General features: G+C 33.1%; 2 protein-coding genes across 7 annotated transcripts; one reads left to right on the top strand and one right to left on the bottom strand.

Annotated features, from left to right (window-relative positions):
* Positions 1-1248: 1248 nt before the first annotated feature.
* On the top strand, positions 1249-11537 carry LOC111289915 (oxysterol-binding protein-related protein 2A-like). Of its 6 annotated transcripts, XR_016346180.1 has the most exons (13): positions 1249-1387; positions 1500-2014; positions 3926-4285; positions 6045-6141; positions 6509-6954; positions 7678-7833; positions 8494-8661; positions 8773-8913; positions 9112-9342; positions 9456-9569; positions 10752-10943; positions 11178-11323; positions 11475-11537. XR_016346180.1 is itself a non-coding variant. In XM_022881276.2 (12 exons), exons 2-11 carry the CDS (start codon positions 1598-1600, stop codon positions 10929-10931), a joined length of 2310 nt encoding a protein of 769 aa, XP_022737011.2. In that variant the 5' UTR covers positions 1249-1387; positions 1500-1597; the 3' UTR covers positions 10932-10943; positions 11178-11537. The 6 variants fall into 6 exon arrangements, 4 of the variants coding, with proteins under 4 accessions (XP_022737011.2, XP_022737010.2, XP_089623795.1 ...); XM_022881276.2 differs by having other exon boundaries at positions 11178-11537; XM_022881275.2 differs by having other exon boundaries at positions 3923-4285; positions 11178-11537.
* A 2467-nt stretch (positions 11538-14004) lies between these two features.
* Positions 14005-18092, bottom strand: LOC111290817 (protein NRT1/ PTR FAMILY 6.3-like). Its single transcript, XM_022882300.2, has 5 exons — positions 17882-18092; positions 17599-17776; positions 17445-17484; positions 16634-17205; positions 14005-15014 (listed from the first exon to the last, which is right to left on the bottom strand). Exons 1-5 carry the CDS (start codon positions 17991-17993, stop codon positions 14168-14170), a joined length of 1749 nt encoding a protein of 582 aa, XP_022738035.2. The 5' UTR covers positions 17994-18092; the 3' UTR covers positions 14005-14167.
* Positions 18093-26780: the final 8688 nt, after the last annotated feature.

The following is a 26780-nucleotide window of genomic DNA, read 5'->3' as shown; positions in this document are numbered from 1 at the left end:
GAGTATTATTAATTTATATGAGATTTAGGAAAAAATTTTATTTTAGTATATTTAATATTAAAATTCAAATATTTTTATAAAATTAAAATTTCATGATTTTTAATATCAAAAAGTAAAAACATCAAAAATTTTAAAATATAAAAAATGAGTTTTAGATGTTAAAAATTTATAATTTTAGGATATCTTAAAAAAGAATTAACAGAAAAATTGATAGAGAGGGTAACAAATTTCTTTACTTGAAAATTACAAAATATAAATAGAAAATATGAAATTTTGGATTTTAGTACTTTTTATTAAGGGTAAAGAAAAAATAAAAAAAATAAAAATTAATTTGAAATCATAGTATTTAGTTCGATTCAAAGTAAGTTAAGATATTAAATGTATATATTAAATTTGGATCAGATTTCAAATGGAAAATTGAATAATAAAAAAAATCGAATTATATATTTTAATTAATTTATATATATATTAAAATTTTATAAAATAAAAATAATTATTTTATATCTAAAATTATTTAAATATATTAAAAATTAATATTAAAATAATACATTAAAAATAAATAAATTGAATCAATAAAATTTGATTCAAATTAAATTTGATCTAATAAAAAATCATTTCGAAATCATATCAAAATTTAAAAATTTATAATATTATATATTATCTAAAAAAATTAAATCAAATCAATCCGATTCAAATTATTATTATCCATTTTTTTATCTTGTAAATATAATTTTAATTTTGATTTGATTTAATTTTAAATATTTTATTAGTTAATATATAAAATTTTTCAAACATTTTTAATGAAAATACCTTTCACGGTCAATGTTAACGTTGGATTCATTTTCAAGACTCACTATGCAAATGACTCACAAAAACTCAAAATATACCACATGCCCGTGTACATTTATTTTAAATTATTTGGTAACTTATTAATAGATTTTTTTAATTTTACAAATTGGATTATTTTTTATTTTTAATAAATTTTAAAATATATTTGTTATTAATCCTATTTGAGTAATTTAAAAAATACATAACTTAGGTATTTCATAATTTATTTTTATTTTTGTAATAAAAAATTAATAATTAAAAATTAACGAATTTTAACTATTGTAAAATTACTATATAGCCTAAAAAACGCACGCACTTCGTTTCCAAGACAACACACCGTCGGGGAACCCTTAATTACTAAATATATATATTTTAAAAAATTAAATTAAAAACTATTTTATTAGTAGCAACTTTGCGATCGTTTCAAGCATAATAAAATCACATGAATAGGCTCCTTATTTCAGTAATCCTGTCCTTCTCTTTCCTTTACGAATCTCAGTTTCAGAGCTCAAAACAAAGCTCACCTATCGACTCGGCTTTCTCCACCACCAAAACAAATGTCTCTTCTTTTAACCCTTTGTTTCATTTTTTAAATAATTTGTTTATTTTCTGTTTTCAAGCGAATAATATGTGTTCTGATTCGCTGTTATAACCGTTTTTGTTTGTTGCAGCTGTTGATTCGATTTTTTGTCGATGGAGAAAGGTGAATAGTTGAATGGCTATTTATATTTTTGGGGAATTTTGGCTGTGATCGAGATCGGAGAAGAAAATGAGGGTGAAGGAAATGCATCCACTATGTTGTATATCGTTGGAGAGTCCCGGCGTCGGCGACCAGTCACCGGAGATTTCGTTGACTCTAGCTAGGAGCATGCCGGCGGGGGCTTTATCCGGATCTGAAACAGGCAATGCGACGGCGAGGTTGACTACGGGAGGATCCAGAGGCATCGTCGCCGGAATTCTCTACAAGTGGACAAATTACGGGAAAGGATGGAGATCCAGGTGGTTTTTGCTTCGAAATGGAGTGTTATCTTACTCGAAGATTCGCCGGCCCGAGACTCTAAACCTCCTCTCTCCGACAGATGACGTCAGATTGATCGGTGATATCTCAACCAATCGGCTTTCGAGGATGGACAGTTGTAGCGGTAGACGGAAACACCAGAAAACCGTTGGCATTATTCATTTAAAGGTATATATATATATATCAGAAAAGAAAATCCAATTTCAAAAATTTCAAAAGAAAAAAAAAATTAACCAATAGAAATAGATGATCAAAGTGATCCGTTTTGGCGGTAATATAATTTTTTCTTAGAAAGAGTTCCTAATATATAGCTATTTTTTTATTCAAAAAATTTAACTGAAGTGTTACCAATTATGTTATTTTGTACTAATTTTAGTGCCCTGAAATTTTGCATCTGAAGAAATAAACTCAGAAAATAGAGGCATTGATATCTGAGCTAAAGAATAACAAAAAATAAAAAGGGAGAAATTGAAGAGCAAGAACCGTTGGTTTCTTGCATTGTTCAGCATGTAGTTTAGTGTGTGATTTGTAAGAAGACCCTCAAAAATCTCTTCTGTGGACTCTTTTTTTTTTTTTTTTTTCTCTCTCTCTCTCTCTCTCTCTCTCACTTTCTTTCTATTTTGATTTGTGATTTTGAATTTTCATGTTTAACTTCAGAAAAAAATAAAATACAAGAATTGTTTTTTAGTATATATTTTTACAGTTTTAACTGGTTGTTTATGTAGAGTGGGTCACATCAGCAGGTGGGTTTGGAGGGCTGTAATAGAGTATGCTGTAGGTCTAGGTATTAAGCTGTGGTCACAATCATCGTTTAATCTGTATTCATAGTTGGTTGAAGGTTTTAAAGCGATCAACAACGATTCAACAACTTGAAATGTGCTCCTTCATTTTCCTTCTGTCGCTTTTGATGTTTCGGCATTTTTTTTTTACTTCCCACGCTTTATCGGATTCTCTCGTCTTTCTCGTCAACTTATTGCGTATTCCGTTTGCTTGCCAGCCGCTTTAGTTGTGTCTCAACATACTCTTTTTGTTTTTTCACTCAAGGTGATGACTGAAGACGGTTCACGTTTTCTTTAAGGAAAAGAAATGATAAACGATGTATAAATCGAACGGTGATGAGAATGGAGAATTTCTCTGAAACGTCGAAGTGGGTTTTTGTTTGTTGCCGTCCTTTTTTGAGTTTTGTATTCTTTGTATCGTAATAGAGAGGTAACTTCTTGTTTTATTTAATTTTTTAAATGGTCTTTTCTAGTTTTAAGGCGTTTGGTTTGAATTTTTTAGTGAAATAAACAAAGACAAAAGAAAAAGAAAGCGTGGGGACTTGAGACTAGTAGGTGGGGGCTCTACTGGTTAATTTTGTATACAATTTTATGTTGAACACTATAGAAACGGGAAAACTGAAAGGATATATGTGATAACATTTCTTATCGAATCGTTTTAAGTATATTCTTCTAAGCACGAGTAGATCCAAATGTTGTTTCTTTGTCTTTGTTTTATCCCTAGACAGTTGTAATCCTCAAAAGGTAGCATGGGCTTCGGTGATGAATTTTGGTTTTTTTTTTTTTTTTTTTTTTTTTTTTTTTTTTTTTTTTTTCAGCTGAGTTTATTTATTTATTTGTTGCTAAAACAATTTTTTTCTTATTAGAAACTTTAAAAGTCTGGTTACTTTGTGTAACCATCTGGTTTCTGATGGTAAATGCGTTGGCTCCGGCTGAGGTTACCTTGATTGCCTAAGGTCGGCGGACTAAGTTTCAGATATTCTTTCTTTTTCTTTTTTTTCTTCTTTCTTGTGGCTGAGTCTAGAAAATTTTCAGCAATAATGTTCCTATCCTGGCGAGACATGCAAAGCTTTGATTTTGAGCTTTTCAACTTGCATTATCATGAATTGATATCATTTATTCCTTTTTATTTCTGGAAATGGACTTTTTATATATGTTTCACTCATGCATTTATTCTGTGAATTTCTTTTATGTGATCATGAAACGAGAGCATACAAATTCATGGTGATCAATGTGATCATACCTCTGTAATGGAAATCGTGCATAACTCAATGGGCTGTTAATTGAATTTTTGTAGCAGATCTCATCATTCCGGGAGAGCAAATCTGATGACAGGAGGTTTTACATTTTCACTGCTACAAAGACCCTTCATTTGAGAACTGATTCTAAGAGAGATCGGGTTGCTTGGATACAAGCATTGGTATCAACCAGGAGCCTCTTTCCGCTGAGACCGCTAAATGATAACTACTCCCTTGTACCCCATGATTTGTCTATATCAACTGATAGGCTCAAGAAACGGTTGCTTGAGGAGGGAATTAGTGATAACCTTGTGAAGGATTGCGAGCAGATTATGCTTTCAGAGTTCTTGGAGATACAAGGACAGCTTAAAGTTCTTTGTGAAGAAAGATCTAATTTGCTCGACACATTAAGGCAGTTTGAGGTAATGTGAAATTACTAATTAGTATTTGCCTTTGAATGGAAGTGCTTGATCTTTGGTTATTCATTTTTTTTTTTTTAATAAAATTTTTGAACTTAAATATTTTGGTGAATTAAAATAAAATTTTTCCTTCTGAATTAGAGTTAAAATCAATTTAGTAAGACTTAGACCACTATCAAGTTCAACCTAATGAAATGAAATAATAAAATAGCATTTCGTTTTCGTATTTTATGGTGTTTTGTACAAAGAGAGTGACAAGTCTCAGACAGGCTCAGGTTGGTAGTTAGCGCAACTGATTGATCCTTGATTTAAAGTGAATGATATTTATTTCATTGGAAGAAAAAGCTACTGTTGACGAATGTGAGTATGGAGGCCAAGCAAAAATAAAACCAGTAATATTCTTCAGTTACAAGATGGAAACTATCATGTGGTTGTGTTTATTGCTAGTGGTATGTACAGCGATGATTCTGGTCAATAGTAAAAAAAAGAATCTATTATTTGATGCATGAGAGCTGATGGGTTTTCTTCAGGCTATAAAGTGACAGATAATGGAGGGTAGTTAGTTTAGTGATCGATTAAAACTGATTCTGCTTTTGCAATTGTTTCTCATTGCTTTTGGAGTATAATTTATAAAATTTTGCGTGGTTATAAACTTCATCTCTAGTTTTCCATTTTTTCATTTCAAGATTGTTTCTCATGTTGTCCCAACATCACATCTCCAACCTCCCATCAGTTATCAGGGTTGAAATTGATGTTACTAAAGTCTCTTGTAAATTCTTAGGGTTTTATGAAGTTTTAATCACATTTTACTTATATTTTTATTGATGTGTTCTAGACAATTTAACTCAATCCCTATATTCTAGAGAGGATTTATAGTGGTTTCTAGAATTAGATATCACTAATGCATCACTAATACAATCTTATAAATTCACATGTCAGCCCTGGGCCATAATTGCATACATTTTCTTTTGTCGAGTAAGCATCATCCCATTAAAGTTAGCCTAGCTGTTTTGGTGGTTGTTGGAATGATTAGCTGGCCTTTCTATATGTATTCCCATCCACACTATATCTGATTCCTGGCCACCCTCAAAGCTGTGAACTTTCCTTGGCAAATTGTTTTGAAACTTAATCAGTTTCTATACGAAAGCCCTTGCATTTTCAATCTACACGGAGACAATGTTGTCATAGCTGTAAACTTGCAACTGCTTTGAGGGATAATGCATGGGCTGAAGCTAGAACTTACTAGCCTATATTCCCTATAGTATAAATAATACGTGTTTGGGACTTAGACATCAAGAAGTTCTCCACATTGCCTCAGTTCTTGCAAGGAACTGTTAGTGTTAAAGTGAGTTCTTGTTGTGGTGTTTCAATGATTGGCATCATTATTGAACAACTTAATTACTAGAATGCTTTGTATTGCATTTTGTGACATAATAATAACAAGCATTTCTGTTGCAGTTTTAGTCCTCCTGGTAAATAAGATTATAGGTACTTACCTTAAATCCTAATTATAAATGGAATCCCAAGTTGATTGACAAACTCCTAATAAATATACTGGGGGAATTTCTAAATAGTGTGTTTTACTTATCTTTTAAAATGTTGTCTTAATTATTGTTGGTTTTAGTTATCTTATCTTATAAATTTTTGATTCTTTTATTAAATTGCATAATAACATGTCATTTCTTTGTGCTTCATTGTATGCATCATTGTGCTAAGCTTTATTGTTTATGGTAAACTGAGAAGTTTTTTTTTGCAAGTGCAGCCAGCTAATATTGAAGCTGAAACTTCTGGAATTCATGATGGAGACTACCAGTTGACGAAGCATGAATATTCCAGTATAGGGCGTGGAAAATATAGTGGTACATACCGTATCTGTAACTTTGGCTGCATAAATGTCTGACACCTTGTTTAAATTGTTTTCGCCAAGGAAGGTAGTCTTTTGTCATTTTGTACAGACCTATAATCAAATACATGGTAGCACTACATGGAGAAATAATATCATATAGTTTCAGATTTGCTTTCTTGAGTAAGAATGCCTTCTGATTATCCAAAGTTTCAATGGCAATTTCGTGTCATTTTGTCCTTATTCATCAGCATCATTTTCATGTTAACTGAAATGAAAGGTCCAGAAATGTTTGCAATGAGTAATTATTGTAGTATCAACCTCTGTTTCTTTTTACTAATTTCTTGCCTTCTTATAGCCTGACATCTTGTTTGGATTCTCAGAATGCAGCACAACTGAATCATCTGATGATATTGAGAAACAAGAGCTTGAGGAAGTGTCTGATGAAGATGAAACTTCCTTCTATGACACAAAAGAGGATTTTACTGAACCCACTGTTAGTTGTGGATCTGTAAGAGGGGCAGCTGATCATGCAGATAATCAGAAAGAAACTAAAAATCAATTTGATAATTTGGAAAAGATGCATGCTCATAACGGAGATTGTGATTCCAGATATCCTCAAATTGAAAGGCGAAAAAAGCTTCCTGATCCAGTTGAAAAAGAGAAAGCGGTTAGCCTTTGGTCTATGATCAAAGACAATGTGGGAAAGGATCTCACACGAGTTTGTCTCCCTGTATACTTTAATGAACCAATATCATCCCTTCAGAAATGTTTTGAGGACCTAGAATATTCTTTTCTTTTAGACCGAGCATACAAGCATGGAAAAGAAGTACGTTATTCATCTTTAATATTCCATGCTTCTCTTGATATATGCACTATTTTTCTTAGGGTATATTAATATTTTATCATTTCAAACAATTTGCAACATGAGGACTTTTAGAATTTGAAAAATGGCTGTTTGCTTTTAACTGATATTGTCTTGAGTGACGCTGATAATCTGTCAAAATGCTACTGAAGATACTGCGGGATGTCCACTTGCCACTGTGTAAACAACAGATCTCCTCTCTCTCTGTGTCTCTGTGATGGGGTGGGACAGGAGTTTTATGAAAATGGTTACTGAGTGCAGAAAGAAGTACCTAAATTAACTAAGTATCAGAAAGGTCTAGCTAAATTAACTAAGTATGAGAAGGCTGATCATCCCCTTTTTCACTTGCCATATATTGGGCCGAATTCCTAGCTGCTTTTAGTCTGTAGATGTACACAGTTCTATACCTTTGGTATATATGTTTTTCTGGCCAGGACATAATATTTGAGCTAATTATTGAATCATTAATGATTGTACTAAGGTTTTTTAAGCTTTAAAACATATTTTCACCTTTTATAAACAACATAATGAAATTTCTCTTTTACCCTTCGTAGCAAGTTGTTCCTTGCTCCCTTTCTGAGGGTGATGTTGGGATGCTTAAAGGTTTCATGAACAGCTGGTGCTCTTGCTTTTCTGTCTCCGTAATCTGATTGTGTGCTCTATTTGGATTTTCTGTTATATTCTTAGGGGAACAGTCTCCAGCGTATTCTTAATGTTGCTGCATTTGCTGTTTCTGGGTATGCTTCTTCTGAAGGCCGACACTGTAAGCCCTTCAATCCTTTACTAGGAGAAACTTATGAAGCGGACTATCCTGAGAAAGGAGTTCGGTTCTTCTCTGAGAAGGTCAGTCTTCAAGATCTATCAATACGGTTGACTTCATATAAGGAAACATGCAGCCTTATGTTAAACTGAAATTGACAAATTGGGAATTTTTATATTTTGATTAATCGAGTGCTTTTGAATTTTTAGCAGTTAGGAAAAGGTCAACTTGATGGTTTACTTTTGCATACCCTTTGGTAACTGAAATAAAAACAGCCTTGAGAATAAAATGACATGTCTTCAAGCAGCGTAGATGCTTTTTAAACAACAGAATAAAGGATTTTTTTTACAAAAAAAAAACAAGAAGAAGAAAGAGGAAACCACTGTCATCATCTTCTTCTTTATTATGGATAATCAGGATGTTGGAAATTGTTGCCAATGAAAGGGTCTTGAATAATATTTTGAACCATTTATCTAGAAAACGAGAGTTCCCTGGATAGTTCCAGGAAGGAATGTTTCATGTTCAAACAATTATTGGTTTGAGGTTCTCAAAACAGTGAATAGAAACATTGCAAAAGTGTCTTTTCGAACTTAGGAAGCAAACTGTAATTATACTAGTTCTATATGCCCTAGGAGTACTTACTCACCTTCCCAAGTAGTTGCTTCTCTTTATTTGGATGTGATGTGCAAATATTTGTATTTAAGTTCCATAGCATAGATGACTTACCTTTCAAGTTGAAACAGGTTAGTCACCACCCAACCCTTATTGCCTGTCATTGTGAAGGTAAAGGGTGGAAATTCTGGGGTGACAGTAACCTCCGAACAAAGTTTTGGGGGCGGTCAATTCAGCTTGATCCTGTTGGAGTTCTGACGCTAGAGTTTGATGATGGTGAAATATTTCAGTGGAGCAAGGTGTGCCCTACTGGACTGTGTATTTACTGGATGTGCTGCTTAGGTGTTTCCATATTCTAGCTTCCATTTTTATTTGCATGTTATGAATTATTTGAACTTCATTCTCTACAGGTAACAACTACCGTTTACAATCTTATCCTTGGTAAAGTATATTGTGATCACCATGGATTGATGCACATTCATGGGAATCGCCAATATTCATGCAAACTCAAATTCAAAGAGCAGTCAATTCTTGACCGGAATCCTCACCAAGTTAGTTGTCAATCTAACTGTTTCTTAAGTTTTTTTCTTGTACCCAATTCAGTTATTCTTCTTCCAATCTGGAAAATGGATTACCTGTGCAATTGTTTTATCCTTGCTTGATTGCGTAATGTCCATATTAATCTACCTTCTGTGTCTTAAAAGGAGATTTTCTTTAGTAATTGTTTATCCTGTCCTACATTTACTTAGGTTCATGGGTTTGTTGAAGACCTTTCGGGTAAAAAGGTTTCAACATTGGTTGGCAAGTGGGATGACAGCATGTATTATATCAGTGGTGATGGAAGTGGCAAGCCAAAGGACTGCAATCCTTCATCAAATGCCTCCTTGCTATGGAAGAGGAACAAGCCACCTCCTAATCTGACTCGCTACAACTTAACGTCATTTGCAATCACACTAAATGAGCTAACGCCAGGACTGCAGGTAGAGATGATGTATTGCATCACTTTCTCATAAGCATTTTCATTTTCCTCTTATGCATATCTAATTGTTTTCTATAGCTTTGTCTGATTCCGGGTATTTGATCACGGATTAAGGAGAAGCTCCCACCCACGGATTCGAGGCTTAGACCAGACCAACGTCATTTGGAGAATGGGGAATATGATAGAGCAAATGCAGAGAAACAACGTTTGGAAAGGAGGCAGAGAATGGTATGTTTCCACCTTCTTGATTTTCATGTATCTATGCTCATGCATTTGTTTGCTGACAAATGGTGTTGAACGGACGCATTGTCAATGGGTTGTTGCTGCCAGAAAAACCTTCTTCAATGTTTGGTTTTATGCATCTTGGCTTCTATATCTTGTCAATATTTTCAATTTAATTCAAATTTATTATTTAAATCTAATTTAGATAAATTGCCTATGTTATGAAGTGTTTGTTCTGGAATTGGACTGAGCCTTATTTTAGGGGATCACATGCGAGAACAATCAGTGATATCAAAAGATTCAATTTTAACTACTCAATCCCGTGCAGTTCAAGTTTAGGAAGTAAAAGTTGGCCTTTTGCCCTGTCTTTTTGTTCACGCGTGCACACACAAATGAAAAACCCTCAATAAAACTAACGAAAAACTAACGTTTGTGTTTCTCATAATATCTTTTAGGCCTGAAATTTGAATGACAGTGAGATGTCAATTTCAGAACTGTAGATTCAAACAATAACTATTATTATGGTCAGTAGTTATTTCTTAGTAAAAAGTTGATAAGAAAATCCCATTAATTTACAGGGAAAATCGACAACTTTACCCCACCACCTTAAATTATTCTGGATATCTGCAATGTCCATTGAATGATTTTGTACAAAGCACAATGGATATGTGGATATCGTGTCCATGTTCACTGAAAAATAATGGCACTTCATTCTAATTGATAATAGCATGGGAAATAGGAAACTAATTGTGGCATAATATGGTGGTTGTTGAGTTGTTATTTCTTTATGTGGTTTCATCAGTTGTAGAGTTCTTACGTGATGGGGAGGAGATTTGTCATGGACAGCTAGTTGATCAGTAAAACTCATCTCCCCTTGTTCATATATGAGCTTTGTTCGCACGAATAAAATTTTATTCAGTTGGATCAATAGCTATGTCATAACTTATACACCAATTATACCAAACATACAGTTACAACTGATTAATACTGGTTTAGAACATTTTGTTGCAAGAGGCAACTCTTACTGGAGTGAGAAACCCGTGACATGAATATATTGCTGTCATAGAAAATTGTTAGATTCTATACCCAATTAAAAGACATGTTGATAACAATTTCTATTTCTAGGTAGGGCCCAATTTTGATTATTGTTTTACTGCTGATCTTCACACTGCCTCTGCTCTTGCACAGTCGAGAAAACTACAAGAAAATGGGTGGAAGCCTAGATGGTTCGAGAGAGATGGTGAAAATGGATCTTTCCACTATGTGGGCGGTTATTGGGAGGCAAGGGATCAGGGGAAATGGGATGGATGTCCAAATATATTTGGCGAATTCAATGAAGAACTTGTTGATTCCTCTGAGCGATCCTGACTTCAATTTTAGGTGAGTAAATGCATTAAATTCAAAACCACACCGTATTGTAATGTTTCGATCGTGTTACATGTGTGTATAGTGTGGAAGCCTCTAGTAATCTTGTTTTAGTTAAAGACAGAAGGAAAAGTAAAAAAATGATATAGTAATTGTTACTTGAATATTCATATTCCAGCTATTGCTTTTTGCTGCAATTGGCTGGTTCGTTATTACACCTGACAAAGCATAAATTTTCTGATCATGTAGAATGGACAAACAAACATTCGGGTTAGCTTTGATTCCTGGTTACCATTCTAGCTGTCTGGGAAAGATCGCAGACCAATATTCACATGGTCGCGCAAAGAGACATTGAAGCTTAGAGTATGATCTTTTTGTCAGTAGATAATGGATAGGTGAGTGCCTAAATTTTTCTGTAACATTCTCTAGTGTGGGACCTGTTTGTGTGATGTAATCTCTCCATAGTTCATTTATTCTAGCTCCTTAAACTGAATGAGCCGATCGGCTGAAAATTTCATTTCATATTTATTTGTATTTTCATCTTAGGAATTAATAAATGAAAACGAAAGGAAAAGAAGGGAAAAAGGCACATTCTTGCCATCACTCAAACATCGGATCGTGTTTGCTGGTGTAGACCGAAACATTGTATTATAGTTCTTGTTCGAATAATCAAATGGAAATGATCAACGGCAAAAAACATGATATGAGTTTTAATCCTATATTCGGGGTTATGGTATTAAGTTATGCAGCCCTGATTGTTATCCACAGACGATCTTGTCGATGATCCTTTAGCCTTCCCGTACAAGTGGTACATCCCTGTCTGGCTTTACCTGCGTCTTCAGCTTTTATGGATGTCCCTACGGATTTGATGATTAAAGGGAAAAGAGACAGGAACAAGGAGTACGCGTACCGATGAATGAGGACAATCCTCGGAATTGCACGTGATTCCCTCTGGCTGTATCGACTCGATTAAGGACAAATCTTTGCTCCACCGACTTGTACGCCTGCTCCTCTTTATTAATATATAAACCATTGATAGCTATTTCTAAAAGCACCCTGATTCTTGGATTGGACTTTTGGATACAGCTTTAATCCAAAGCAACATGTATCATTTATATTCAAATATATCGTGTAATTATATTTAAAAAAATTATTTATTTATTATATATTACATGTGGTTTATTTATTTAAATAAATTTATTAACGATTTTTACAATAAATAATTGATTTAAAAAATGTATAATTATATGACATGAATTAAATTAAAATGATATATGTTGATGCAGAATAATTGTTTTTTACAATCCTTCCTCCTTATCGACCTTTCCCTCTTCAAACAACAAATAAATAACTATATATTAATACTGGCTAGGTTAATTACTATATCAAAGTCTCTCAACAAATTTTAATAACACATACATTAAACTCGTAATCAATTTGTGAGAAAGTTTTTCTTTGTTGCATAGTTGCAATGATAAAATTATTTAGTGATTTTTTTTCTTTCTAGTAAATTCAAACAAATTGGCCTGAAGAAATCTCTCAAGCATAGCCCACCAATAAAAAACGATATTATTAAATTTAATTCACACTCTTATTAGTTTTTGCTTTTCATCCATCACCAATAGTAATATCATCTCATCTAAATCTACTTTCTTTTAAGTATTATATTCGTTCATTATTGGGGTGGAGCATAGAGCCTAGAGCCTAGAGCTGGAGGATGAATAATTACTGTACTTCTTAAACAAAAATAAATGTAAGTAGTAGATTGGGCCTCTTTCAACCTTACTCTTTTGAACCGTCATTCCTTTATAATGTTTCTGGCTACGTGATAATTTTATGGGCCTCAAAGAATTTCTCCATATGTCTTATTTTGTTATTATAGTTAGAAGTAGATTATGAAATGTGAGTGAAACTTAAATATTAATTGGCCAAAAGAAACACAAATATTATATATAGTTAAAAAAAAATTGTGGGTAACATATCCATTTCCACATGATATGAATGTCAGTCGAAATTGACATCTTACCCTAGAACCTGGCATCGTGTTATCATTCATAGTTATCAGACATCGGGGGCGGTTTTGCTTCACAATGAAAAGGAATCCCTCTATAAATATGAGTATGGTTTCAGTTCAATCAAAACCCACCAATCAATTGGCTTCCAAAAACAAAATTCACCAATCCTTTGTGGCTTAAATTTCGTGAATGTTGAAGTAATTTGCTTTGCATGACTGCTTTACAGTCTCAACGACAGCACCCCTTAAATTATTATTATGGTTCAGATATGGCCTTTAAATGTTGAGCAAAGGGTTTTTCACGTGATTAACGATTGCATGCAAATATCATAGATGGTGCCAGTTTTTTTATCATATACATTTTTGGGCTGTAATTCGATTCGGATTTAAGAGAGGAACAGCCCATGCCATGGATTTTTGTGCTGTCATTCTGCCTATTGAGACGAACGCATGCAAAAATTTATGCTTTTCCAAAGAAGACGGTGACAGTTTGCAAAATATGTTTTATCATTCATCACATGTAAAAACAGCCAAATTCAATTTGCCAATCTAGGAATAAACTGTGGGGTGTGGCCAACCCCAATCCCCAATCCGCAAACCCGATCAGTTCGTTTTAACTTTTGGAAAAAGGGTTTCGTTGGGTTCTTGCTCATTTTCCCGATTCTCATCGTCCTTTATAATTTGTCATTGGGCTGGTACTCTTTGCCTGGTAGGTGAGAAGTCTTGAATTCTTTTTCCAAGGTGTAATGTAACTTCCCAATTGACAGTTTATATATCCTTGTCTTTTCAACCCGATACAAATTATTCCTTGAAATATTGCTTTGGTGATCAGTGTTCACCATCTAGTAAAGACGTGTGTATACCACCATATATCCTTTTCAAATTAGATCATTTTTATTTGTGCCTTGTCAGCTTGCTAGAACGACCAATTGGGTTTTGTTACATGACATATTATCGTTAAGTTGCAGCCTAATCAATGTGAAATGAGTTTCAGTTTCTATACATTTTCAGTTACTAGGCATAGAAATCATTTTGAAACAAAAACAAAAAGAACTCATTTTTGCCTGAAAATTTTCTTGCTCCTTTACCTTTCTTTTTGTACATGTAAAGGGGTTTCAAACTTATTGAAAGTCCAGCGAAGGACTTATAATATAAAGTTACAAACACAAAATCTTAATGAAAGTGACTTGACCAGTCCAAGAAACTCCCATGCATATTAATTCATTTAATGGAAGGTAGGTTCTGCTTCTTCCAATTCAATCCCTTCATCAGCAAGCCTCTTGTCCTTGTACACACACGATTTAGCAAAAACCAAGTAAATTGCCAGGTTCAAACAACTCAAAATTGCCAAAAGCCAGTAGAAATCATAGAGCCTCCCTTGGTTCAGATTGTCCGGTAGCCATGGCTTATTGCTTCTAGTGACCTTGTGAACTATAGTAACCAACAAAGAACTAACGAAAAATCCTAAGGAAAGGGTACTCAAAAATAAACCCGTACTCATTGTTTTCATCCCTTTTGGACACTCCCTTAAGAAAAAGTCAAGCTGCCCTATATATGTAAAAGCCTCTCCAGCCCCCACCAACAGAAATTGAGGGACCAGCCAGAAGACGCTTAATGGGATTTGAGCTGCTGGATTATTTGTAAGTCCATGTGAGCTTGCGGCTCTCAATCGCCTTATTTCCGTCAATGCTGCTGCTATCATTGCAATAATGGATAAAACCAACCCAACCGCTATCCTTTGCAAGGGGGTTAAACCTTGTGGGTTTTTGAGAAGTTTTCTTGCAATTGGAACAATGAGTCTGTCGTAAATTGGGACAGCCGAGAGAATGCTACCAACGAAGAAAACTGTAAGTGATGCTGGTGGGATTTGAAATTTGCCAATGTGACGGTCCATGGTAGTCGCCTGAGACACTGAAAATGTTGTCATTTGGGCATACACGGTCCAAAATATGATAGTGGTTGCCCAAATGGGTAACATTCTTAGCACCAATTTCACTTCTTCAACATCTGTTAAGGTTGCTATGTTTGCCTCAGGAACAGATGGGTTCTTGATCGCTGCCTTGTCCAAGAAACTGTACACAAATAATGAAGCCATGAAAAAAATTAGTTAATAAAAAAAGGTTGTAATCAACTTTTTCATGATTACCAGCCGAAGTTAATCATTCTTGCATATTTCCAACCAAACACGTTTAGAAAACTATTACTTTTCTTTTATTTTCTTTACAAGGTATCATGAAATGTCATTGTTTCTTGTCATTTCAGTTTTGATTTCAATTTGTGAAGATGTAAATCATTTTTATTATTCTCATTAAAACGGTGAGGGAACGTAAATCTTTGGCTATGGAATTATGAACCCACCAAACAGAATCTGGTGCCTATATAGTAGTATTATTTTTATTTTATTTCAAGTGTGATTTTTTTAAAAAAATTTTATGCCCAATATCAAGCCAAAAAAATATAAAAAAGTAAGTGCTGAAAAAGATCTGGTTTCTTTTATAGAGAATGATGGAAGGCTAGTGAAGAAGGGGCTTTGGACAACTAAAGCCAATGTGTCTTAGTATTAGCTGGGGAAGGTGTAAAGTGGTTGTTTGAAGATAAGATTCATGAGGATCGATTGGGAGACAGTCTGGGTCAGTAGCTCGATATCTCTTTCCTTATTCCTCTACAAGAAAATACTTCAATAATTCATACACAATGTCTCAATCCCCATGTTTTTTAATCATTAATTATCTTAAACACCCACATATTTTATGGTCTAGGTGAGACCGAATTTCTTGTTGATAACATTAAATTTTCTTATTTTTAAAGGGAAAATAATAGCTTTGGGATGTATATATATTGTACAAATTTGTTTCTTGCTTAATTTATAGGGGAATTTTACTCTTGTTTTTATTTCTTTGAATTGAATATTTTGTCTTTTGGTAGTGAAAAATTGGAAAAGCAGATCAGAATTGAGGCCATGAAATATATATATATATATATATATATATGCCACAGTGACATGTTTAGTCCCGATTGCATGTGTGGTGTCCAATAAAAACTTTTGTTTGAATGTGAGACTTAAAGGCAAAAGAGAACAAAGCCAAAATGAATAGGGAGATTCATCAATTGGATGACTAGTAGTGATAAAGATCCTGGGGCTAAGGTGGTCAATTGCATATCAAGAACCCTAGAAATTCAATAATTTTACTCTTTGATTGCATGTATACCCAACTGGTTGACGATATAATCTATAATATTGGACCCACCAGACAAAAAGATAACTTAGCTACCCGCACCTAACCTCATATTGGGACATTAATTAACATTGCATGTGTTCCTAATTAACTATACTACTTTCAATCTCCGTCGTGTTCGATTATTTAGAAGTGGGAATTAACATCAAAATTTGTGGTCCCATTTTTCTTTATTCTTGATTTATTACTATACTGAAAATTTGAGATGATAGATAATAGATATGTGATTTATTAATAAAATATTAAATTAAATTTATTAAAAAAATACAAAGATAAAATGAAAAAAAGGGTTTAAATATTACTTTTCATTATGCCTTAACGTTTTGTATCATTTAATTTGTTCGTCATTTAGAAAAGGATATCCACCATTTTATAAAACATCAGTGACGAAAAGAGGAAAAAAAAAAAGTTTATAGTTGAAGTTGGAGATTATTTGTTTTAAATAGAAGACTAACCGGAACTGCTTGCTGTGGGGTAACTTTTGCTTCTTCTTCTTCAATCCCTGCTCAGATACATCATCAATATTGAAAAGCAACGATGAATCAGATGGCAACTCCAAATGCCTCTTCTTCCAGGCAGCGATAAACACTGCGGTAATTTGGGTCAATGGGCTCCCAACCAATTTCTTGAAACGGTAACGCCTAGTACCCGATAGAAACACGACCAACCCTATCACAATAGCACAAGCACAAATTCCATAGCCCCATTCACGCCCTAAATTGTCCTGGATGTACACCAGAATAGTCACTGAACAAAGTGAACCTATGTTTATGAAGAAAAAGAACCAGTTGAAGAAGTTTGTCATCTGGGATTTCTCTTCAGTGTCCGACTCATCGAATTGGTCTGACCCAATCCCTGAGACACTTGATTTGAGACCGCCAGTGCCAAGGGCTGTCAGGTAAAGGGCTAAGTAGAGAATAATGAGTTGTATGCCGCTTGCCGGGGTGCAAGTTGTGGCGCTCTCCCTGGTGCATTTGGGAGGCCTTAGGCTTGGGATTACTGTTGAGATTGTCAAAATGGTGACGCCCTGCTCACCAACAACATAAGAAGGAAACAAAATGAACTTTAGCTTTACATTTAAGATAGAAATTATGATAATAGCTAGGTATAAAATAAGATGAAAAATGAATTAATTTTAACGTGAGTCATCAAAAGCGGAGGTTAAGCAAAAGCTGGGACGTTGCACTTAGGAAGATACTAGCTTCTTCAATTGGGGCATTTCAAGTAAATTAAGATGTTGCTTCAATCAAAGGAAATGAATCGTACAGTTGCCTGAACGGTGGCGAAGATTCCGATCGTGAGATATCTGTGAATAGAAGGAGCGAATTGAAAAGAAGACAAATGTCAATAACTGAACAGAGAAGTGCATGGAAGGAAAAACCACAAAAGTATTCTATGAGAGTTGGTGAGGATGCCAAACCTGCCAAGAAACGTGTCTGCTATAAAACCACCAAGCAGACAAAGCATGAAAGATGTGCCAAGGAAGTTGGTCACGGTGGTGGCCGAGGTAGCATTGCCCAAATGCATGGTTTCCGTCAAATACGTCACCAAATTAACAGCGATACCTAACGTTGTTAGGCTCTCACATGTCTCAACTCCTGAGAGATACCCCAAAAAAGAAAAAAGTTTAGGCCACAGCCAAAGGATAAGGGAATTTAAAACAAAGCAAAACAACATCAAATTGAGGGATGATGACGAAAGACCTAGAATCATGGCAGCGCTGGTCCAGCCACCGGACGTGGACCTCTCAGCGGGGCGGCCCTTGTAGTCCCAGGCATCAGGGAGGGTTTTCCTTTGTGTTACAGGGAGGGACATTGTTTGATATAAGCTGAAAAAGGGATGCAGAAAGCTTTGATAGTAATGCAAATGAAGCGGAGAAAAGAGAGAATATTGGAAAGTGCTGAGGAGTAGCGGTGGCACAATGGGAGTAAAGGCTGGTGGGGGGTATTTATAGTGGGGACTGACGAGTGAAGGAGGCTTAATTGTGTGAGGTCAGGAGAGAGATAGATTCCTTTTCGGATCAGGAAATTACACCTGTAGCCTAGCTTGGTATTATTTCTTTGGAGGACAAAAATGATTGATAAATATATTTCTTCCTCTTCGTTTGGAAGTCGGAATATGAAAACTATCGTTATCAAACAGACGTAATGATTTTGGGATCGTCAAACGTAAAGTGTTATAAAATCGAGAGAAATAAAAAAGAATCATTATCAATTTTTATTAGGATGTGATTGATCACCCAAAAATTTATCTTTTTAATAAAATTATAAAAATAGATTTAAAGTTTATCAAAAAGATAAATTTCGATTTATGAAAAATCAAATTGGATCCAAAAGTCGATTATGTGTGAAAAAGGATTAACACCCCCACAACGCTCATAAATTAATACCATTTAATTACGCGCTATTTTCAATGTTTGATAAAAATGATTTTAATTTGAAATTTAACACTAATTTCTTTCATTTGGAAAAATAAAATTTTGTTAAAAATTTTTATTTAGAAATATTGAGAAAATCTTTAAGTTAAAGAATTATCTTAAAATTTTTCAACATCTAGGCATAATTTAAAATAACTCTTTTTGCTTAAGATTTAACACAACAATCCTTAAAATGAAATAACACTCTTTATAAAAAATTGTTGGTGACTCTTCAATATCTAGGCAAAGTACCAAAAATTATTTCTTTCGGAATGTTATTTTTATTTTATTTTATAATATCACAAAATTTTTTCAAAATGTATTATTATTTTTATTATAAAATATTTTATCACCAAGTAGTAAATAAAAATTAAAGATAGAATAGTGCAAATAAATATTGATAATAACAAGCTAACGTATGTATGCCAATGAATGTTATGTAGGATGAGATGCAATTTAAAAGTTGAATTCTTAAGTATAATGAGGCCATCCCGACTCTCCAACATCTAGGCAGAACTTAGGAGTGACTGCTTATATTTAAGATCCCAATTTACTGTTATACTTTTTATTTATTAATCTTATTATTAATGCGAATTAAGAAATCATATGAAAAGATTTAATGAGGTAAAATTTCCTAAATACCCCATCATCTAGATGGCATTTGGGAACAAATTGCTTCAAATGAAATTTTCACACGTGTCTTTAGGATTTTTAGGAGGTTTTGAGTAAGGGCTTGAATAGAGGTTTTGAAGGTTTGGTTTTAAGGTTTAGAGGGTTTTAAGGCTTGAATTTTAGGATGTGGAAGGTTTAGGGTTTTGATTTTAGAGTTTGGAGATTTTAGGGTTTGGGATTTAATTTAAGGGTTTTTTTATACGTGAGGATGAGGGTTCTGTCTGGGTTGTTGAAAGTGTTTTGAGGTTATGAGCTTGGTGATTTCTAGTAGGGGGTAAAAAAAGGGCTCCTGGGCGTCCGAGAGAGAGCTTTTGGAAAAAGGGGTTCGACCAAGCCAAGGGAAAAAAGTTGGGGGGTTTTTAAGGAGTTCAAAAAAAGAACAGGTGGTGGCTGTAGGGTGGCTGTAGACTGGTGAGCGTGGGTAGCTAGTGGTGGCTGCAGGGTGGCTGGTGCTAGGCATCAGTCGCCTTGCTTTTTGTCATTTTTTGTTTCTTTTTTTTTGTTTTTTTTATTTTTTTATAAAATTAATAATTATTTTTTAAAAATATATATTTTTTATTATTATTATTATTATTATTATTATTATTTAAAAACCAATGTCTACAGTTGCCTCTCTTTGCACATTACTGAGAATCAGGAATAGGGCAAAAACAAAGATAGCGATTTTGTCCGAAATCAAATCATGAATTTTTTTTATAGGTCAGGTCAAGTGATAAAAAAAACGACATCGTGTGTTGAAAAATAAAAACTCGATTAAAGCAAAATCGAAAGTCGAATAATAAAGAAAGTGATCGGGACAACACTGCGAGTCAAGGAATAACAAGATTAGGATTGAACTTGGATTGAATCACAAGTCAGAAACGAGAAGACCAAGATTAAACCACGAGTAAGAGAAATACTAAGGATCAGGATTAAATCACGAATCAGAGAATAAAGAGACCAGGATTAAACCACGAGTCAAAAAATAACAACAATCGAGATTAAACTGTGATTTTAAATTAAAGAGATCAAGATTGAACTGCGAATCGGAGAATAAAAAGTTTGGGATTAAACCATTAGTCAAAAGATAACAACAACAATCGAGATTAAACTACGATTTTAAATTAAAGAGATTGGGATTGAACCGTGAATCGAAAAATAAAAAGATGAAGATTAAACCACGAGTCAAAAAATAACAACAATCGAGATTAAACTGTGATTTTAAATTAAAAAGATCGAGATTAAATAATGAATCGAGGAATAAAGAGATCGAGATTAAATCATGAGTCAGAGAATAAAGTTAACTTAGATTGAACTGTAAGTTAGAAAGATAAAAGGGATTGAGATTAAATCGTAAGTCAAAGAAATAATGAAATGATCGAAATTAAACCACAAGCCAAATATTGACGACAATTGGGATTGAACCGTAAGTTAGAAAGATAAAAGAGACTAGGATTAAATTGCAAGTCAGAGAAACTATAGAAATGATCGAGATTATACCACGAGTCAAAGATTAACGACGACTGGGACTCAACCTCAAGTCAGAAAATAAAGAATCGATCGAAAGAACGTTGCGAATTGATTTATGCTCGGAGGTCTTAGAAGTCATGCCTGGAAGTATTAAGAATCATGTCTGGAGGTCTTATAGAATCAACTGGGATAACATCGCCAATCAAAAAAATAATGAATCGATCGGGATAACACTGCGAATCAAAATTATGCTCGAAAGTCTTAAAAATCATGCCCAGAGGTCTTACACAATCGATTGAGATAACACCACAAGTTAAAAGATAAAGAATCGATCGAGATAACACTGAGAATCGAAATTATGCCCAGAGGTCTTAGAAATCAAAATCTTTAAATGTTTCACTTAATCAGAGGCAATGAAACTTTAAAAATTTAAAAATCTTTTACTTAAAAGTCTTGAAAGTTATGCACAGAGGCTTTAGAGATTATGTCTGAAGGTCTTGAAAGTTATGTCTGGAGGTCTTATAAAATCCACTGGGATAACACTACCAATAAAAAAAATAATGAATCGATTAGGATAACATCACGAATCAAAATTATGCCTGGACGTTTTAGAAATCATACTCGAAGGTCTTATAGAATCATGTCTGAAGGTCTTACAGAATCGACTGGGATAACATCACAAGTCGAAAGATAAAGAATCGATCGGGATAACACTGAGAATCAAAATTATACCCGAAGGTCTTAGAAATCATGCCCGAAAGTCTTACAGAATTATGTCAAGAGGTCTTACAGAATCGACTGGGATAACACCACAAGTCAAAAGATAAAAAATTAATCGGGATAACACCATGAATCGAATTTATGCCCAGAAGTCTTACAGAAATCATGCTCGAAAGTCTTATAGAATTATGCTCAGAAGTCTTACAGAATCGACTGGGATAACACCACAAGTCGAAAGATAAAGAATCGATCGGGATAACACCATGAATTAAAATTATACCCGAAAGTCTTACAGAATCTCAAAATCTTTGAATGCTCCTCATAATTAGAGGCAATGAAACTTTAAAAATTTAAAAATTTTTTAAAACATGACTTTCGCCTGATCAGAGATTTTTGAGACTCGTATTTTTTGAGAAAGGTTTCTTCTAAACAGAGGCTTTAAAATCTTGATTGAGAACGGTTCATCTTAAATAGAGACTTTAAAACTTTAAAAACATGCCCTCTTTTTTTTTTTGTTTTTAATACTTAAAAAGTTGATAAATGCAAATGTCTATTCTCATCAAATGATGCTAATGGAAATGTCAATGCAAATGTCAATGCCAACGTAAGAATGCAAATGCTTGATACATTTGACTTTTTCATAATGCAAATGACAATGTCTTTTTCATGTAGATGCCCCTACAAATACCTTTTCTTAGGATACAGATGCCATGATGCAAATATAAATTCTTCTTATGGTGTGAGTGTAAATGTCTTATACAAATGCTAATACAAGTAATGCAAATACGAATGTCTTTCTTGTGATATAAATGTAAGCGATGCAAATGCAAAGACTTCTTACCTCTCTTTTTTTTAAAAAAAATGTATGTTTAAATTTTCATTGTTTTATTTTCACCCAAAAAATGATCTCAGTATTATGTATAAAATACTCAAATAATCTTTAAAAATTTTAAAAGTGATCAAAATTTACCCCACATAAAGTATCTTTGCAATTGAATAAAAAAATTTAAAACTCAAGACTTTTGAATCTTTTGAAAATTGATGATTACTATTTAAAAGGCTCATGGGTGAGGTAATTGACAATTCAATTTTTTCACTGGTGGCATATCTTATGTAAAGCTCGACGAGGATTGTAAGAATTTCTCTTGAGCTCACAAAAGAGATAATTTTTTAAAACACTTCTTTTATTGAAAACGTGATACTCTAATGTGAGTCAAAACTAGCCATTACTTTTCAAACAAGATTTAAAAAGAAGATAAGGCTGACTTTTTTTTTTTTAAGAAAGGTCTTTAATGGGTACTGGTCCTTCAAAAGGCTTTGTATCAAGATCTTTTATTTCGGATAGAACTTTGAAACTCTGAAATTCATTATGAGGCCTCAAAAATGACTTTAGCTCTAAAGTGCCTTTTTAGGATTTTCACCTTAAAGCTATTTTTTTTTTATCAATGAAGAATTCAACAAATATATATAAATTCAAGGATATTGCTCTTCAATTCAAGTATCCACATTTAATCAAAATGGGCTTTTCAAGGTGTGTAATGTAGGCTGAGGTTAAGGGTAATGAAAAAAATATACATAGGCTCAAAATATATTATTCAGAGTGATTAGGCCAAGGATCTTGATGAGCATTCTCTGACTTTTTTCTTTTGTCTTTTTTTTTTGAAACATTTAGCTTTAATTTCAACAACTTTACTCACCCCTTTTTTTTTGCCTTAAATTTTCATTTTTAAGGTACATATTTTTTTTTATTTGATTTTTTTCGAATTCTAATTGAAGCTTCAGATTCTTATCTCTAAGATTTCTTTGTTTTGCCTTAGAAATACTTAACTTCATCTTTGGCTGTTCACTTTCTTGAATCTTGAAATTTCAATTGAAGCTTTATTCACTTTTTACCCCAGACTTTCACCTCCGAAGGACATGTTAGATGCTTTCAATATCGGATACTTTTCTTGAAGTTAATCTTGAATGTATCCTAATTTTACCCCCTAATGTAGAAAATGATCCTTGGCTAGGGTTTATTTTGAAATAAAAATTTAATAGGCGTAAATGGGTAGCAAATGATTATGTACGAGAAGGATAAAAAAAGATGGTCATTCATCATTTTAAACATGATTACTTAGTTAAAAGAGCAAATCATTGAATATGTCCCATTTGTTTATTTTGTTTATCTTTTTTTTATTTATTTATTTTTTTGATGATGCCCCATCTTTTTTACTTAAGATTTTAATGATGATCAAGTCGTATATGATTGATCACATAGTCCAAAAAGGCTCTTTGGGCTCCAAAATTTTTCTAGCATTTTCTTGATGAAAGAAAGAAAAAAGGTATAAAGGTATAAAATAAATTGTCTTAGGCAAAAAAAGATTCTTTTTTTTTTTAATGTGCCTTAAGACATGAACCAAAAGTTATTTAAGAAAAAGGCTCAAGCATTTTTATAACTATGATCATAGCAAAATTTTGACACATATTGAATTATCAATTAAAATTTTGAAAGAGTATCTGATTTTTGAAATTTAAAACAAACTTTTAAAATTAATCTCTTTTATTCTTTACCCAGAAAAAGATTATCGGCCCTTTAAGGTCTGAACTCAAACTCACATTCCCTAAAAAGTTATGATTGATGAGTCCAATCATTTAAGTGATTAGGGACATGAAAGTATTTGAAAAGGTGTGAAGGTATTTGATGAGCTTTTTTTAATAGTAATCACCATTTCTTTTAAGAATCCTTTCATCTTTATTGTAAAATAAAACTTCTTTTTCTCTTTTTTGTTTTTTTTTTTTGAAATCTTGAAAGTTACTTATGTGGGACTTTTTATTCAAACAAATGCATAAAGAAAAATTTTCATGAAAAAGATCCAAAGTATTCAATTCTTTCAAAATAAGTTAGATAACTCTTAGAGACACAATACACATGTCATACATACATAGTAAAAAAAATCAAAAAACAAAATCATTATATCCTGATTTTCAAAACTTGACACCTCCATCTTCATCTCAACTTCTCATATTTAATAATTGGATGGAGTCAACAACTTTCATTGTTCTATTACCTTCAGAGTCAAAATACCATTCTTGATAAGATCTTCAATTTTTTTTTCAACTGCCTGCATTTTTCAGTTGAGTGGTCAATTGCCCTCATATGGTAATCACACTTATCATTAGTATTGTAACTCTTTGGTGTTATTTTTAGAGACACAGGAGTGAGGTATCGACCTTCTATTAGCAAAGGTAAAAAATAAAAAATAAAAATGGGTAATTTCTCTTGATCATTCCTTAGTCTTTTTCGATTCTTTGTTGGTTAGGTGGTGGGTTCAAATGTTGGAACAAGATCATGAATGACCATTTGAAGATAAAAATTTACTGGAAAGCTCAAATGCTGGCATGGTTAGCAAAGATATGAGTTTTAAGAGATATGGCTTATGGTAGGGTGATGAGGTTGATAAACAGGATAAAGATCGTACGTGATAAAGTTATTAGGTAGATGCCCTTCCATTGTGACTGTTTGCACCTTTCTTTTATTTTGTTCTAATATACTTTTCTCTTCAACATCTGTCATATCTTTTAACTTAATCCTGTCACTCTTGATTGTATTTTTTATAATTTCACTAGAAATTATCATGTCTAAAAAGTTTTTGGAGATATTCTCAATCATTCTTTCATAATAAGGAGTGTCCAAAGAATTGACAAATAGAACAGTAATTTTTTTCTTTGACAAGGATGGTTGTACTTGGCTACTATGTCTCTTAATCTATATGCGTATTTTTTGTATATTTCAGTTAATCTTTTCTTCATGTTCTGTAACGACAACCTATCTGGCACCATATTTTTAACATGCTTGTATTGTGCTAGGAAAGCCCTAACCAATTTATTCTAAGCGTAAATTTTACTTCAGTCTAACTGAGCATACCATCTTACTGTAGGTCCAGTAAAATTATCTTGAAAGTAATGGATCAACAATTTATCATCATAAGTGTAGCCTGTCATTTTTCGACAGTACATGGTAATATGTGTTAAAAGATATTTCATTCCATCGTACTTCTCAAAACCTAGGGCTTTAAATGTTGATGAAATAACAAGATCAGGTACTAGACTAAGTTTATTGATGCCAACATTCTCGTACACATCATGGCTTTTAATTACTTTCAATCTCCCTTCCAACAGATCATACGTATCTTTCATCACTATATCTTCTGATGGATCTGATACCCTTTTCAATTTTTTTAATTTTTTATGATCATCCACATTAGGCACAGTAGTAAAGTCGTCAGGAGTACGCCCAGGATTGACATATGTCTGAACTGATGGTAACTTGGTAAAATGGCTAATATAAGGTTGATGAGTTGTTAGAGGTGCTTGTGACATATGGGGATCTTGAACATATGTGAACCCAGATGGATACAATGGTGTCTTAACAGCTATTTTCTCTCTTATCCTATGCATCTCAACAACTTTTTTTTCTTTTTGTCAATTTCACTATCATCTGTTTTAATTCTACCAATTGTCTGTTCATGTTCTGTTACATTCTTGTAACTGTTTCATTGATTTCTTTTTGAGCCTTTTCTACTATATTCATTCGATCTGCATCTTAATTTTCCATGACTTTGGTACACACTCGAGTGTTATATGTGTGCAGACTGAATTGACCTCATTTTCTAGGATAGCTATTTTTGAACATTTTATTAATTATCAAAAGTCAGAAATACACAACTTGAATTTATTATAAAAAATTTTTGGCTTTAAAGATTTAACAAAAGTATATTCACAATCATCATTTTTTATCTTTAACTAGCATGAAAAATAATGAATTCAAACAGATGATGCATTATGTGCAAGCCAAATTTTATTATTTTTAAGAAGAGAAAAACTTGAGTTTCATCATATATTTTGGTTGGATTATTTAAAGACATTTTTTCCTCTTCGAAAGTTCGAAGAAAGTATATTCACACAAGTCACTCTTTTTCACTAGCTCCAATTATTAAATGTGGACAGAAGTATCAATTCATAGAAAATCTAGGTTAAAAAAAGTTTTCATTCATTCCAAAAGTATCAAGTTTACACATCATAAACCATTCTAGGATTGGGGTCAAAAAGTGCCAGACCTATCCCATTTTCTTTGTCTCACCTAAAAAATAGTTGACTATAATTACTATGGAGGATAACTCTTTGCTTAAAAAGCTTTTTATTTATCATCCTAACCAACTTTACTGTTGCCTGTAGCACTGCCTACCATTTTGACATGGATAAAAAAATGGTTCTTGTGAATAACTGGCTTTATTTTGGCATCAAAACTCAGATATTCGACTTTCATCAATCCCTACACCCTATGTTTCAAAGCTGTGCAGTCT

This window comes from Durio zibethinus, chromosome 11 (assembly GCF_047325235.1).
Source record: "Durio zibethinus cultivar Kanyao isolate XHJ-2024 chromosome 11, ASM4732523v1, whole genome shotgun sequence".
NCBI lineage: Eukaryota > Viridiplantae > Streptophyta > Magnoliopsida > Malvales > Malvaceae > Durio > Durio zibethinus.
This window is presented reverse-complemented; position numbering and strand designations above follow the sequence as displayed.